The sequence below is a fragment of the Pyxicephalus adspersus genome, chromosome 11, assembly GCF_032062135.1.
Source record: "Pyxicephalus adspersus chromosome 11, UCB_Pads_2.0, whole genome shotgun sequence".
NCBI lineage: Eukaryota > Metazoa > Chordata > Amphibia > Anura > Pyxicephalidae > Pyxicephalus > Pyxicephalus adspersus.
This window is the reverse complement of record NC_092868.1, coordinates 11,453,662-11,470,296: the sequence shown is the minus strand read 5'-3', so window position 1 is coordinate 11,470,296 and position 16,635 is coordinate 11,453,662. Positions and strand designations below refer to the sequence as shown.

The window sequence follows — 16,635 nt, the reverse complement described above, 5'->3', positions numbered from 1 at the left end:
CAATACATTGGATTTATATGTGTAAAAGCAGTACATTGTTTTCAAGAACATTTATTTTACAGTATATATAATAGTATGAGTATAATGTGTATTTTAAAAAACATTTTTTTTTAAATATATATATTTTTCAATGTATTCATTTTGTTTTTTTTTTTACATGATGTTGTGTTTCAAACCTTATTATACTCATACTATTATATAATACTGTAAAATAAATTTTCATGAAAAACAATGTACCGCTTTTAGACATAATAAACTGGAAAGAAATGAACCGGAATTTAACATTAAAGCCTCATCCAAATTTTTACACATATTTTAACCCTTTCAGGGAATGATTAATGGGTTTTATGTACCCCTGTACTCATTCCCTGAAAGGACTAAAAGTAAATTTTTTATAAACGCTTATGTAAAATTCCGGCAGTTCACAGAAACTGCGTCATAGACGTTTAAAAAAGTTTTTTAGTGTTTTCAAGTTAAGCTTTAAAACACTTGTAATAGTGCATAAAAACGCACATAAACATGGTAGGAACGTTTATATGTGCTTTTAAAACTGTTCATGTAGACCCAGCCTTAGCCCTACCCAACCCTAATTTATCTTGGGGGCAAGAGTTTACCTTATAAATGAATAAGACTGCACTTTAATTTATCCCTTTTATTTAGCTTTACTTTGTCTACACATGGGTGTCAGGAGCAGCAAGGTCTTTCAGGTCTGAAGGAAAATCTTCTAAGTGGGAAAAAGACAATGAAATGTACACTGCGGTTTTATTTAATCCACAATTTGAACTAAAAAAAGTAAAGTTCAAATGGGCAGTGAAAACAGACATTCTCTGTTAGTTCCCAGGGGTTCACACCTTGTCAGCAACTAACCCTCCCAAATGGCCCTAGGGATCCCAAGCGGAAGTGGGCATTACTGAATCACTCACTACTACGCCTACTCATTCTCTATGTGGTGAGAAGAACCACAACCTCATGGCACATCTAAATTTAGCCTAAGGTGGCAAAAAATGGACACACCTGGTTTGCAAAGTTTTGAATATATATAATAAAGTAGATAGTATTGTAAAGTAGAGAAAAATAGACTTACATGCTACCGTTATTTTGATGGGAACACTGATCTTCTTATCGACAAGGTTTATAGCTCTACACATATAATTTCCTGAGTCTGAACGGTTAATCCTGGAGAAACTGACAGTCCTATTATTTGGAGACAGAGTGACTCCAAAGGGGACCCTGCTCCATTATATCCTCTCCGCATTAGTAGAGGTACAGGTGAGGGTTACAGTATCGTTTTCCTTAGGAAGCGAGGTAGAAACTTTGATGTTAGGTTTAACAACCGTTTCTGTAAATGTCGAAAGATTAATTGAGTACCTAAAACTCGCACCGGTTATAATTGATATAAGCAGGTTTTCAGAAACATATGTCTAAACAATTTCAGAAAATATTCCAGAATCACAATACTATGTCCTTTTTGCATTGCTGGACATATTAAATCAATCACATACAAGTTGACAATCAAAAATCTGGCAACCTTCAGAGCTGAGGTGCACCGGATTTTCCAAAATTCTGGGTTTTATAAAAGTTATACTTACCTCCACACACAGGCCAGCCTTCCTCTCGCAGCGCCTGCGGACATCTGGAACAGTTCCAGGGAGCAGGCAGCAGGGACGTCCAATGTGTATTTAGTTTAGCAAGCAAGACCTAACAGCTGTTTCTGCAGAACAGCGCCATCAAAACATCAGTGGCCAAGCAGTGTAATGCAGTACCTGTATTGAAAATGTGATCCGAAATTCATGCCGGTAAACTGAAGGAACCAGATTATCCATGGACGGAGTTTTGAATGTCAACCTCTACTTTAAAATCGTAAACTGAAATTATATTTTGCAGCTTACTACTACATTTTCTACATGTGGTGGCTGCTTTCATTTTCCCTTTCAACATAGTACACAAAATACCTGTTTATCATGGCTGAAATGCTGTGTCCTTGTCAATTTCTGTGAGATTAAATTATTTTAATTGTTTGCACCTTAAGATGTGATGGCTCCGTGTTGTCACCCTTATCTGCATTGTCACCATAATCCACATTGTCACCCTCATTCCTGGAACCTGTTGTCATCCTATTCTGTGTTGTCACTCTAATTTGCCTTGTCAACCCCACCTGTAGAGCCTGTTGGCACACCAAGTAGCGTTGTCACCTTCATCCACATTTTACCTCTATCCCTACCTTTACTGTGGAATTTGTAGCCATTCTAAAATCTGTTTTCACCCTCATCTTTGGAGCCTGTGGTCACCCTAATCTGTGTTGCCACACCCATCCCTGTAGCTCATAACCACCCTAATCTGGATAGTCACACCCATCCATGGAGCTCCGTCACCCCAATATTTCTATTCAGGTGCGCAGTATCTCAGCTCCCCACCCCCATCTGTCATAAGCAGACAGTGGTGATGCTGGGGAGTGACCTCATCACATGACAGGGGAAAAGAGAAAAAAAAAGCACCAGCACAAGTACAGATATTTTTAAAAACATTACCAAGCAAATACAGTAAGGGTATATTTGTCTGGTAATTTAACGGTAGAATACTCACCATGGATTTTTTGCTTTTATCTTCACTATATAACTTCCCTCATCTGATCTGTTAAGGTTGGAGATTCGTAGCGATCCATCGGGGAAAGCTTCCAGTCTGTTGTGGTACAGAGGTCCTGGAGTAAGTGGGGGATTCTGGCCAGGGAAATATGCGAGGAATTGATTAATATTGTCTGTTGGTCCTTTAAACCAAGAGAATGTCTGAATCCTCCCAGTAATCCCAATAACACTCAGAGTGACAGATCCCCCCGATAACTGGATTCTGGGGAGTCAGCTGAATACTCATCATTCCACTGGCCACATCCATCCACAGGCTGAGGAGAACTGCAATAGAAAGTGGACATATTTTTTTATTGATAAAAAAAGTGAAAACAAAGAAATTAAAATAATCTAAAACATGTAAAAATGTAAAGCAATGTATATGTAATTTATTGAAGTGAAATATTTGCAAGGCTGAAAGAGAGGGCCTTGACCTTGATATCGAAAATATATAAACAAGAAGTATTGCAACCCTAATTGCACCACTCTTCTTTACAGTCACTGCTTTCTGTTATTTCTCTTGTTTAACACTGCAATTAACATTTAAACATATTAGAGTTTCTAAACCTAGTTTTTGATGGTTAAAATTACACATTTTTATTGAAACATAGAAGACTTTTTATAGGACATTCAACTTTAGCAATACATTTCTTTTATGACAGGTACACTTCAGGATCACATAAACGCAGGGCAAACATACACACTTATCTGCTACAAAATCTCATTGGTATATTTACTCATACATCAGTTGCTACTCTTACCTGATACAATAAAATGGGAGCCATAGGAACGTGTCTTGGTGATCCTTTTCATTGGTTCACAAACTCAAACATAGAAGCCAAACAATGGAGTTTTTCTTCATGCTAATCCTGAAAGCTCCTTTTCCCTGGCAGTCCTCGGTGTCACTTTCAGTTTAGTAAATACCTTTGTTTAAAACCCAGAATATTCTATATCTGAAAATCTCAGGTAGTACGTGCTTTCTCTTCTGTGTGTCTGACTCTTTGTGTGTTTCAGTGTACTGTACAGCCCAGTATATGGTAGGAGCAGAAGGGGAAGTAATGCAATACTGCAGACTCTGATTATAACTGCTGCCTACACAAATACATTATCATTTTGTGTATTAGGAGCTACTGATGACCAAATCAATTTTGTCAGCTTTCATTCCATGACTTCTTGGGGTTGTCTTACCCCAAATAGTAATGATGAGAGGAGAAACTCAAACTCAATTTTACTCAAACTTTCAAAAAGTTTCACAAATTGTCATTGGATTTACTGTAAAAATTGGATTTTGCAAAAGTTATCAATTTCCATTAAATGCAAAGGCCACCAATTCTTTACGTTAATTACTAAAATAGCATTGTTCCCAACAAGATGCTGGGGGTCCCATGGTCTGTGTTACCCAGAATAAGTTATTTCTTGATTCATTGGTACTATCTATTTAAATACTTACAGTGTTTTATAAATGAGAATTGTAGCTTAGAGGTCAATAATGTAAATGAACTAATCCTTGAATTAAAAAAAGGATATTTGTGTCTCTAAGGCTGGAGAGGATACACTTTCATCAGTCTACCTGGGTAATCCAACAAACCTAAAATAGATTTGATCCAGGATTGAAAACATTTGCTAATGAAAAGCCAATTATTTTTAAAAAAATCTTTTCTAGGTTTGCTGAATCACACAGGTTTACTGATAAAAATGTATCTTGGAAGTCAATAATGTAAATAATAATACTAATCCTTAAATTTAAAAAAGGATATTTGTGTCCACAACTTAATGTGCAAATAAATTTTGGCGTTTGAAGTACTGGACACCTTTAACAAGCAAGAGCAAGAACATTTATAGAGTGCTGTGTACATGCTTTAGTTTTAATTTACAGAAAAAATACAAACTTTTACACTGACTTTTTTATTAGCATTAAAGACAACAACAACTTTATTCACAACTGGGTGCTTGCTGTCTCATTTCATAATCAGCAATCACATTAGAGAACAGTGAGTAGAGTATGGCCAGGTTGGGTCAGAGGTTAGGGACGCTGAGAAAAGTCCGATGAGACATAGGGAAGGTTTATGTGGAAAATATTGTCCTCTCACATGATGGGTGAATATACATCTCATAGGATATGCTGCATCAGAAAATGGATATAGGGAAACCTAAAGACAAAATATTATTTGTAATACATTGCAAAAAAGTATAATACATTTACCTTCATATACTAAATTTATATTTAAATTGAACTAATTTAAAAATACAGAAATAAAACAGTCAAAAATAATAATAATAAAAAAATAATAATAATAATATTCCTGCCTTTTTTCCTAATTCTAAATCAAATTTTTCCATTTATAACAAATGTCGTTGGATCCATCGGATGAAGCCTGTACTCATTTATTGACAATCATAGATACCTGTCTGTCATCATCTTACATTCCTCATAATTTCTGTGTGCACTAACCCAGTTTGAATTCGCTTTAACCTCCTGGGTGGTTCACTTCTGTCCGGATTTATATATCTAAAAGCGGTACATTGTTTTACATGAAAATGCATTTTTCAGTATAATATCATAGTATGAGTTTAATAATGTTTGAAACACAAATTCATGTCAAAATATTAAATAAATTAAAAAGAAATAAATATTATACTCATACTATTATATTATACTGTAACACATATAAGCCAAAATAAAATTTTTTATTGAATGCAATGCGAGAGGATAAGGATTGCGAAAGAGGACGCCGGCGAATCAGGTAACGTAGTATTTATCATAGTTTTTAATTGTTTTAGCTACCCCGAGTGTGACTCAGGGTTACCGCTTTCTGCATCTTTTTTTTACCAGAGTCACATTTGGGGTTATCGTTGGGAAGATTAACTCTTTAATAACATTCAATGAAAACAGATTTTTTTTACAGCTCTCCAGAAGGTAGAACAATAAATTAAACTGGACTGATCTCTTTGGTCAATTTGAATTTCGGGATAATAGAGAAGTTATTTATGCCTAACGATGAAAACAGGCTTTAAGGGGTACTTTGTTATTGCCCCTCACATCCTGAACATTTTTATAGCTGAGCTTCTCCTTTCTCGTTATAAATTTCCTCAACTTACACGACATCTTTTTTTGTAAATCGCTGCTTACAACTGAGCTGTGCATTTAAAACAAGGGCTGTTTTTTAAAATCTTATTTAGGGGAAAGAAAGGACATTGACAATGGATTCTAGGACATCTAGCCGCATTTGAGTAGATGTAATAACAAACACTAGAATAGAAGCACAAGAAAACATTGGGCCTGATTTAATAAAGCTCCCCAAGTCTGAAGAAGATAGACTGCTAAGTACTGGTGGAAGGAACCACACAACGCTGCAGGGAATGCCAAAATCTGACAAACCTGAAAGTGTAGGATGCAAAGGATTTTCCAACAAGATTATACCTTCAAGTTGTTTGAATTCAGCAAAACAGGCAGCGGAGAGGTAAGTTTTAGTTGTATGCATTGCACCGTTTTATCTTTTGGATTTTAATACCAGAAGCAGATTAGCTTTAAGCTGTACTGTGCATACACTTACAATATCTCAAGCACTAAAAAAATATGAATTTATAAAATTTGATGATATTACAAAAGCTGAAAGTTGCAAAGAACTTGGGCATCTGCAAAATTAGGAATTAAAATAATTTGGGGCCTAACGATATAAAGGGAAGAAAAGCAGTGGAAGTGAAAAGGTTAACATGCAAATATATCACAGATTCAAAGATTTATAAAATACTTTACCTTCATCATTTTACAGCAGCAGACTCAAGGGCGCTGTATATGGATTTGTCCTTATGTGTTAATTGCTGAATGGAAAAAGAAAATTGGTCAGTTTGGCTTATAAAAAAATATAGGACTAAGGATTCAAATATTATTACATCTATTAAACATGTCTATTCACATATCATTTTTTAAAGCATACTTCCTCTATTTAACTATATATATTCCTCCTTTGGATAATATTACCATTAGGATGAACTCCCCAATACAATGTCCTGCTATACAGTCCAGTCAACACACCAACTATAATTTTACATGAACTGTGATAGCAGCATATGATTGTTTCTGAGCTAACACTCAGCATACATAATTATATATAAAAAATACATGTGTATTTACCTCATAGTTAGATTCTTGTGTTTGGTTTGCCTGCACATAGAAGAAAATGTTTGACACAATAATTAGACAAATCATGCCAGTAATAAATTTTTACTTAATAAAGAATATTAAAATAATGCACCAGTCTATCAGATATCTGTTTAATTTAGGCCAATATGCTGCTACAAATGTCTTTTCAAAGACACTAAATGAAGACACCAGGTATATAGCTTTACATACAATACTGAAATGTAAAATGTAAATTTTATAAAAATATGTAAATGTAAAAATAAACTGTATATATATATATATATATATATATATATATATATACAATGTTTACAATGTTTCTTCAAATTGTATCTTCTTTTAATGTTAAAACAGTTAAGTTGAAAAAATGATAACAGATTGATAAAAAGAAAAAAAAAATGATCATCCGTTTATAACTGATATTCTTTAAATTACATTGCAGAGTTAGAATCTTTTATACTAAAAATTTACCAAGATATGATACCAGATAAATATATATTCATAGAAAGGAATATATTACCGCTAATCCTTGCAAAGTCATTTCATTTTTGCTTTGTTGAGGAATATGTACATTCTCATATACTGAACCAGTTGGTTTATCTGTAAAGACACATATTTGGTTATATATATATATTAGGTGCATTTTTGCATTGTTACCCAGTTATCTGCTTATATATCTAGATTAAACAAATGATCCAATGCCCCATTTGTACTCAAAAGAAGGAATCAAAAACATATTGAAATAATTTTGAATTGCAAAGCATCAACATTGGTTTGGCAGCAAAGACTTGAATTACCCATAGATTAGAAAGGGTAAGGATCTGCTATTATCACATAATGGGAAACCAGTCTTAGTAAACTTCAGAATTAAAGAAACCCTGACTTATATTTAAAGAGCCATGGCTTCCAAAATGGGGTCACAATTATAAGATCCTAAAGCTCTTTTACTATGGGCATTGTTGAAGTGATCAGAGTTATGTGTTATATTGAGATACCATGATGAACTGGTAGCTAACATAGGAACAAGAATATTATAATCCAATACAAATACATACCTTTCCTTTTTCTCAAAGCAAAGTACACGATGACTTCAATAATAAGAATCCCAATAACTGTTCCAATAACAATCACAGCAATTATTCCACTGTCAAGTCCATTGCCGGAGCGGCATGGGATAGTCTCACTCACTGGTAATTCTGTTGGATAATTAAAACAAATATACATACTAACTTTCTTACTCTGTACAGGAAATTCTTACTGTGAAAGCTTTAGGGGAAATCTCCCTTACTTCCTGCCTACTGACAATGTTACCAGGAGATAGGAAGTAAGGAAAAGTCTGAAACAAGGACACAGAAAATATCTATCTGATGTTCTAGCCTTTTCCTACTCAGTTGTAGACCTACCTTGCACAGTTAGAAGGACTCCTCTACTTTATTGAATATTCTAGGTCTGAATTCACTGCACATCATGAGCTTTTCACAGTGTGTATTTATTTAGAGCCCTTCTCATACTTTCATTCAGTGTCATCCAACTCTTTCCTCCCTGCAAAACTTTTCCTGGCCCACCTCTTCAAATTACTGGATTTCAGTCTTGTCGGTTATGGAGTCTCAGCTCCAAATGTGGGCATTACATAGAATGCAAGAAAGTCCACTCCTCTAAACTAACATCCATCCAACAAGGCATTTTTATATTTGCAAAGATTCTCCTAAGATGCCATCCACAGCTTGAATCTAAATTAGTTAATCTAAATTAGTTAATCTAAATTAGGGAGTTACTAAGGTAGAGGCTTGTGCTGTTTTCAGAAAGCTATGTCCAGCACCCTGCTGTTCCTTCCCATCAAGAATGGTCTTCCAACATTGTATGGAGAAACTCAAAGACCCAATGAAGAGGTCACTGGGTCCAAAATGGCATATGCAATTAGCCGCAAAATCATTAACATCTGGATAAAAAAGTATGGGTATGAGGAACCAGGGGATGCAAAATATCGACAGAATATACCAGTTTTAATGTAGGCAATTTTTAGGCATTATGAAAAACATCCCAAGTGGATAAAACTTACTAATGAGAGAAAATGATATGAGGTATATATATATATATATATATATATATATATATATATATATAGATTAAATATATTCTGCTTCTATGAAGAATAGTTACTGCTTTGTTTGATTGTTTTCAGAGAGCAGCACCAGCAACAGAAACAAGAGCGAGATGACCCTGGAAAAAAAGCACTTAATGGCCTTGAAGGCTGATAAGGGACCCTTGTGGTTAATACCAGTTTGTACAAGAATCCAAGATGGTGGACAGTCATTTCTGGTTTATCCACCCCATTAACTGCTTGTAAAGGTTTATGCTTATATGGAATTCCGAGTATACGTTATTGGACAATCTGGTTAATGACAATTAGATAACAGCTTAAACCCTCCTATACAGGAGTGATTCTGTAAGCCTATAAACATTGATTTTCCTGGTTTTCGTTAAAATTTCTTTGCTTTAACTGCTAAGCATTTGATTTTCTATGTTGCAACAATAAAGTTTCTTAATTAGGATCTACTGTTTCATCTCTGATGATCCATGTGGAGACCCCCTAAAAGAACCTAATACTAAGTAATATTGTATAAGTGATACTAACCTAACTTCATGAAGGTCATCCCTCTGGAAAACAAATATATGATTTTACTGTTTTAGCAAGAAGGACTATTAAGGATTTCTGTGATCATCACCAAAGTACCTTTCTTTTTTTACCATTACAAAAGATTTTTTTTTTTACTTTCTGATTTGAGACACAACAAGGAGTTGAAAGTAGATCATAGTAATTTGGAGGACATGGTAATCCACTTACCAATAGTTATATCCACATATTTAGATTCAGTAGCAGTAAGCTGTGTTACTGAGTTTTTGGCCACACATGTGTAAGTCCCTTCATTCTCAGCCTTCTTTCGATCTACTTGGAATAAATTCTGTTTGATATTTATATCTGTCCCATTCAGTGTCCAATAGAAAGAGGCTTCTGGGACAGAATCAGCAGAACATTCTAATGAAATTAAAGAATCTGTAAGTGACAGTGCTTTTATTTTCACATTTTCTGGGCCATCTGAAATAACAGAACATAGCAATGTCAGAATATCAGGATTAAAGCACTGAAAAATGTTTGAAACAAGTTGAAGAAGAACACTGAATCTCTGGAATATTAGAAGCACCTATTTTTAAACAAAGGCTTTCTAATGTTCATAAAGCAATAGAAAGTTGGAATTCTTTATCGCTAAATGTAATCTGGGGTAGTAATGCATACGGTCAAAAGAATTACCACCAATCTTAGGCATCTCATATTTCAGGACTTTTTATTGACAGCAGATGCACTTTGAATAGAACTGTAAAATGGTTTTAGGTGTGGTGGTACACCACGGAGCACCAAGTATAAGAAATATACACTTTCTTCTGGTGCATGGTCCACCAAGGTGCCTATTGCCACAGATCCACTGCACATTAGCTGCGGTGGTTATTAGATGGAAGGGTAAGCCCATGGTTACATTGGTGAATGTGCTTGTGCTTACAGAGCAGTTTACTGCATGCCTTAAGTTGGGTTAGCCCTAGCAGCACACTCTTACCCAACTCTAATCTAACTTAGGGGCAATATTTTACCTTCTAAATGAATAAGACTGCTCTTTAATTTACCCTTCTTATTGTGCACAAATATATTAAAATAGAAAAAGAAGTTTGTTGGCAAAAAACGTTAAAACAATTTTTACTCAAAAGTTGTTTTGTAAGTATTGACATGGTATTACCGGTACTTCATAACAAATCCATGAGACATCATAATGTTCTTTATGTTGCCTCATGAATTTTTGTTATGAAGTAATACCATGTTAATATGTACACAACAACTTTTGAGTTTTTTTCCAACAAACCCCTCTTGTCTTGTCTTCTTTTTCTCTTTTAATACATTTGTCCCTGAACTTGGGGTTGGCTTCAAAGAAACAAAGTGTATAGGTAAAAATCCCCCCCATTGTATTTGCCCCTGGTATTTAGCTTTACTTTGTCTACATATGGGTGTCTGGAGCAGCAAGGCCTTTAACCACCCGACCGCTAAACCCGACCTTGGTTCGGGTTTAAAAATTTTGCAATTAATTGATAAACCCGAACTTTTCTCACTGTTTAAAAATCATCACTTACCTGGTCCCTGCTGTGATGATCCGTAAAAAATACTCATCTTCTCCCCGCAGCTCCTCCGGACACGTCTTCTGTCTTCTGTCACCGAGTCGGTGCGGGCAGGAGGCGGGGCGGGAAATTCAAATCGCTTTGCATTGAACTCAATACAAAAAAGCTGTATTGAGTCCAATACAAAGAAATCCTTATATAATATATATATAATTGTATTATATATATATTATATAAGCTACTGTACATATACATTACATTATACACAATTTTTTTTTTAACTTTTTTTAAAGATTTTTTTTATTATTAATATAAAATATTATTAAATTTATAAAATTTTGGACATATTTCGGTGAGTTATGCGGTAATTCGGTGAATTATAAGTAATTATTCAGTAATTCGGTGATTTATAGCCTACAATCTAAAATAAATTTGCATGCAAAAAAATTAACACTTTTTGCATGGAAGTACAGAAGTTTGGAAAGAATTAGAATACCCGGAATTCGCGTATGCATCCCTCGGTGATTCCTGATGATGTCCGTGCATGCGCCCGTCGATGGGGGTCGAAGCAGGAAATTCAAACATTTTGTATTGGGTTCAATACAAAGTCCTGTATCCAATCCAATAAAAAAAAATACAAAATATGTTTATGTGGTTTTGTCTATAGGTATGTGACGTTGGACTGTTGGACACTAGGCAGGTGTTTTAGAAAACTAAATTACTATAAAGTATACCGAATTATTGCATTTTCAGTATTTTTCATTTATTTATGTTATCTTGTTTAAGCTGATTTTTGTGTCTTTTATTTAATTTTATTTAAAAAGTAATTTTTTTTTTTTACATGATTGTGTATTTCAAACATTTTTTATATTCATGATATCTACGAGAACCCTGCTCGGACATATTTCTGTAAGTTACAGGTCTACAATTAAAAAAAAAAAATTTCATGAAAAACAGTGTACTGCTTTTGGTAAAGAAATCTAGACATCAGTGTAACGCCCAGGAGGTTAAGGTCTGAAGGAAAATCTTCCAAGAGGGAAAAAGACAATGAAATGTAAACAGTGGTTTTAATTTTTTTATACTTTAAACTACAAGAGGTTAAGTTCAAATAGAATATATTCTTTGTTAGTTCCCAGGGGTTGACAACTTGCCAGCAACCCACCTGTCCAAATGGCCCTTGTGATCCCAAAGACAGTGGAAGTGGGCAATACCAAATCACTAACTACTACCCCTATTCACTATCTATGGGTGACCAGTGGTGAGACAATACATGGAGCATTTCATCAACGGTAACTGTACCACAGAACCTATCTATATTTAGCCTGAAGTGGCAAACAATGTCTAGAAATGACAGACATCATTAACTTTACAAAGTTTTAAATTAATCTAAAAAAATAAATAATATCATAAAGTAGAGAAATATAGACTTACATGCTACTGTTATTTTGATGAGATCACTTTTCTTCTCATCAACAGGGTTAATAGCCGTACAACTATAATCTCCTGAGTCCAAACGGTTAATCCTGGAAAAGGTGACAGTCTTATTATCTGGAGACCGGGTGGCACCAATGGGTACCCTGCTCCATTCTATCCTCTCCGCATTAGTAGAGGTACAGGTGAGGATTACTGTATCGTTTTCTTTGGGAAGTGAGGTAGAAGCTGTGATGTAAGGTTTAACAACCAGTTCTGTAGATGTAGAAAGATAGTCAATTATTAGAGTACCCAAAACTCAAATTGTTTATAAAAAAAGATTTCTAGAAACATCCTTCTAATTCCAAAATCATAATAACAAGTTTCATTTTTACGTTTCTAGAAATATTCAATAAATCACATTTAAACTTTAAATCAAGAAGTGATATATTGCTTACTAGTCATTTTTTGGCTTAATGCTCTTTCCCCCCAAAAAATATCAATAAATAAGCCTTAGACTGTGATAATGATATATGACTATTGTAAGCCCCTTTGAGGGACAGCTGGTGATATGACTATGGACAAGTGCTGTGTAATATGTGGGCGCTATATAAATACTGGCTAATATTAATAATAATAATTTAATGTGGTGGCTGCTTTCATTTTCCCCTTTCTTTTTTTTTAATTATTTTTATTAAAAGATATCAAGGTACATACAGAGAAAATAAAATAAAGTGGCCATAACATACAGTTCAAAAAAGAACATACAACAAGGTTAGATTCTAACAATACATATCTTCAAGCTTGTGGCTTAACGACCAACCGCATAGAAATACAAACATTGTAACCAAACAGTCGTGCTGTATCATTAGCAGGAACCATGACATCTTAAAGTTTGCAAAAACATTTTTATAAGAAAAGAAAAATAAACATTTTCCCCTTTCAACCTAAGTATAGTACACAAAAGACCTGTTGGTCTTGACAGAAATGCTGTGTCTTTGTCATTGCACCTTTAGATGAGATGGCTGCATTAGTTTCTTATTTCGGGTTTTTTTTTCCCATTTCCAACCCAAATCTGCGTTGTCACTCTAATTTGTTTTGTCACCCCTATCTGTGGAACCAGTTGTCACCCTAATTCACATTGTCACCCACATCTTTGGGATGTCACCTATTCTCTTTTTTACTATAATTTGCCTTGCCACCCTTATCTGTAGAGCCCTTTGTCACATAATTAGAGTTGTCACCTTCATCCACATTTTCTAACCTATCCCTGGAGCCTGTTGTCACCCTATTCCACATTGTTACCCTCAACTACACAGCCTGTTGTCACCAAAATCTGTGTTGTCCTGCCAAATTGCGTTGTCACCCCCATCTGTGGGGCCTGTTGGCACCGTAATAATGTTGTCACCCTCCTCTGTGCAGCATATTATCACCCCAATCAGCGTTGTCATTTTAAAAGGTGTTTTCACCCATATCTGTGAAGCATGATGTCACCCTAAAATTGGCGTTGTCACTCTCATCTGTGGAGCCCTAATCTGTGTTGTCACACCCATCCATAGAGCTCAGTGACCCCAATACTTCCATTCAGGTGTGAAGACTTCCTGATGAGCTATGCTGACGAGTCCCCTGCATCTGCAATAAGCAGACAGAGGTGATGCTGGAGAGTGACATCATCACATGACAGGGCAAAACCAATCCCACTGCTCTGATTGGTCAGCTGGTATAGTGCTTTTTTTGCCCTCCTTGACTGATGTCAATCTCCCATGAACCCCTGCAGGCTCTTCATTGCTGTGGCGATAGGGAACACCGGGGGAGGGATCAGAGCATTTTTTTGACTGTTTAGGAGGGAAAAACAAAATTAAAACTTGGACAGATCAGTATAACCCCAGACTCATATTATCCCTAGGACCAAGCTGAAAATGTTTAGGAGTTTTGGTTCTCCTTCAGTGTCAGAAATGTTGCTAAAATGTAAGTCGTTTTCTGTGTTGTGCTGGTTTTAAGTTATTACAGGTTTAGGAAGATGTTTATTTGCATGTATTTGCATATATTGTATAACTAATATACCAATATTCAATACTTTACATTTCCTAAATAGGGAACAATGTTAGGAATACAGATAATGGAATGAGATATCAATACTTTAAAATAGAACAATGCAAAGCAATTACAGTTAGGGTTTATTTGTCTGGTAATTTAATGATAGAATACTCACCATAGATCTTTAAATCTACAGAGATCTCACTTTGTTTATCTGCTTGTATCCTCACTGTGTAACTTCCCTCATCTGATCTGTTAAGTTTGGAGATTCGTAGCGATCCATCGGGGAAAGCTTCCAGTCTGTTGTGGTACAGAGGTCCTGGAGTAAGTGGGGGATTCTGGCCAGGGAAATATGCAAGGAATTGATTATTACCGTCTGTTGATCCTTTAAACCAAGAGAATGTCTGAATCCTCCCAGTAATCCCAATAACACTCAGAGTGACAGATCCCCCGATAATTGGATTCTGAGGGGTCAGCTGAATACTCATCATTCCACTGGCCACATCCATCCACATGCTGAGGAGAACTGCAAGAGAAAGTAAAAATAAAAAAAAATTTATGATAAAAAGTGAAACAATAATAAATTAATTCAAGTCGCCAAAAGCTTTAAATGTAAATCAATGTAAAAACATGGTTCATTTATTGTAATGTAATATTAGCGAGGCTGGAAGAGAGGAGACATCTGCTTCTGGACCTCTATATAGGAGACTCCTTAAGTCTTATGGTTTCCAGCTTTGTACCACTTCCCCCAAATTCTCAGACACAACAAGCAGTATTGCAACCCCAATTGCACCACTCTTCTCTACAGTTACTGCTTCCTGTTATTTCTCCGGTTCAACACTGCAATTAACATTTAAACACATAAGTTTATAAACCTAGTTTGTGATAGTTAAACCTACACATTTTTAATGGGACAACTAATGTTCTGAATGGCATTCAACAAGGGCAATAACTACATTTCTCTTATAACAGATTCACTATAGGTTCACATAAACGCACAACAAACACACACACATTTCTGATACAAAATCTTGTGGGTATATTTTACTTGCACGTCAGTTACTTTTCTTACCTGATACAATAAAATAGAAGCAATAGGAATGTGTCTTGGTGATCATTTTCTTTAGTTCACAAACTCAAACATAGAAGTCAAACAATGGAGTTTTTCTTCATGCTAATCCTGAAAGCTCCTTTTCCCTGGCAGTCCTCGGTGTCACTTTCAGTTTAGTAAATACCTTTGTTTAAAACCCAGAATTCCTTATATCTGAAAATCTCAGGTAGTACGTGTTTTCTCTTCTCTCTGTCTGACTCTTTGTGTGTTTCAGTGTACTGTACAGCCCAGTATATGGTAGGAGAAGAAGGGGAAGTAATGCAATACTGCACAGTCAATGCTTACTCTGCTTATAACCGATCCCAACACTAATAAAATCTATGTAGATTGCAAACTCTGTAATTATTGTCCCTAAAAATATCTAGGGGCATTAGGACTGTTGGTCTGTAACCTTCAATAAATTACAGTATTTTCTGATTTCATTGGTACTATCTATCTAAATGATAAACTGCCCCTATGCTAAGTGCCCTATTCCCCATACCACAATAATTAAAACTGTGCACAAACTTTATAATGTTCAAATGCAAAATGTATCATTTAAAAAATGATATTTCTTAATGCACAAAATACATATTGAATTTTGTTGTACTAGGCTAATAAAACAAGCACAGAAGCATATATAGAGCGCTGTGTACATTGTTTTATGGTTTGATATTACTCTGGTGTTTACACATAGCAGCTGTAGTTGAATATTTTAGGGGGCTTCGAGCAATAGAGAGTGTAGAATCCCACATTTTATTACCCTTTTCAAACATGGAGTCAGGGTGTCCAGAAAAAGGGGTCAGCATGTATTCTTTTGTCCACGATACTATTTTTTAACACTGTGAGGTCTCATAGTTGAGGGGCATTTGGAGAACAGGTTGTGAGGCTCTGAACCTCGGCTATGGGACCCTCTATTGTTGAGGGAAGCCCTTCCTGGCCACTCAGGATCCAAATCTGGAAAAGGGACTGGTTTGAATTTTTAAAGGTTGACCTTAAACCAAATTTTTCTTTTTAATAAGAGTGTAAAGGGAGCAGATACAATGATTTATACAATGATTTATACTCTTATTTTCTTGTTTGTTATTACACATGTTCAGATGCTACTAGATGTCCTAGAATCCATTGGCGATGTGTAATGTGCCCGGGCACACAAACCACAGCCAACTCCA

At 35.3% G+C, this 16,635-nt stretch overlaps 1 protein-coding gene across 1 annotated transcript in view; it reads right to left on the bottom strand.

Moving 5' to 3' along the window:
- Positions 1–4,510: 4,510 nt before the first annotated feature.
- Positions 4,511–16,635, bottom strand: part of LOC140341241 (uncharacterized) — a 33,696-nt gene continuing 21,571 nt past the window's right edge. The window contains exons 8-15 of the mRNA XM_072426803.1: positions 14,549–14,936; positions 12,358–12,612; positions 9,611–9,862; positions 7,821–7,961; positions 7,286–7,365; positions 6,757–6,786; positions 6,379–6,443; positions 4,511–4,771 (exon numbers count right to left, since the gene is read on the bottom strand). Coding sequence (XP_072282904.1) covers positions 6,384–6,443; positions 6,757–6,786; positions 7,286–7,365; positions 7,821–7,961; positions 9,611–9,862; positions 12,358–12,612; positions 14,549–14,936 — 1,206 coding nt within the window. The 3' untranslated portion in view covers positions 4,511–4,771; positions 6,379–6,383. The remainder of the gene's footprint in view (positions 4,772–6,378; positions 6,444–6,756; positions 6,787–7,285; positions 7,366–7,820; positions 7,962–9,610; positions 9,863–12,357; positions 12,613–14,548; positions 14,937–16,635) is intronic.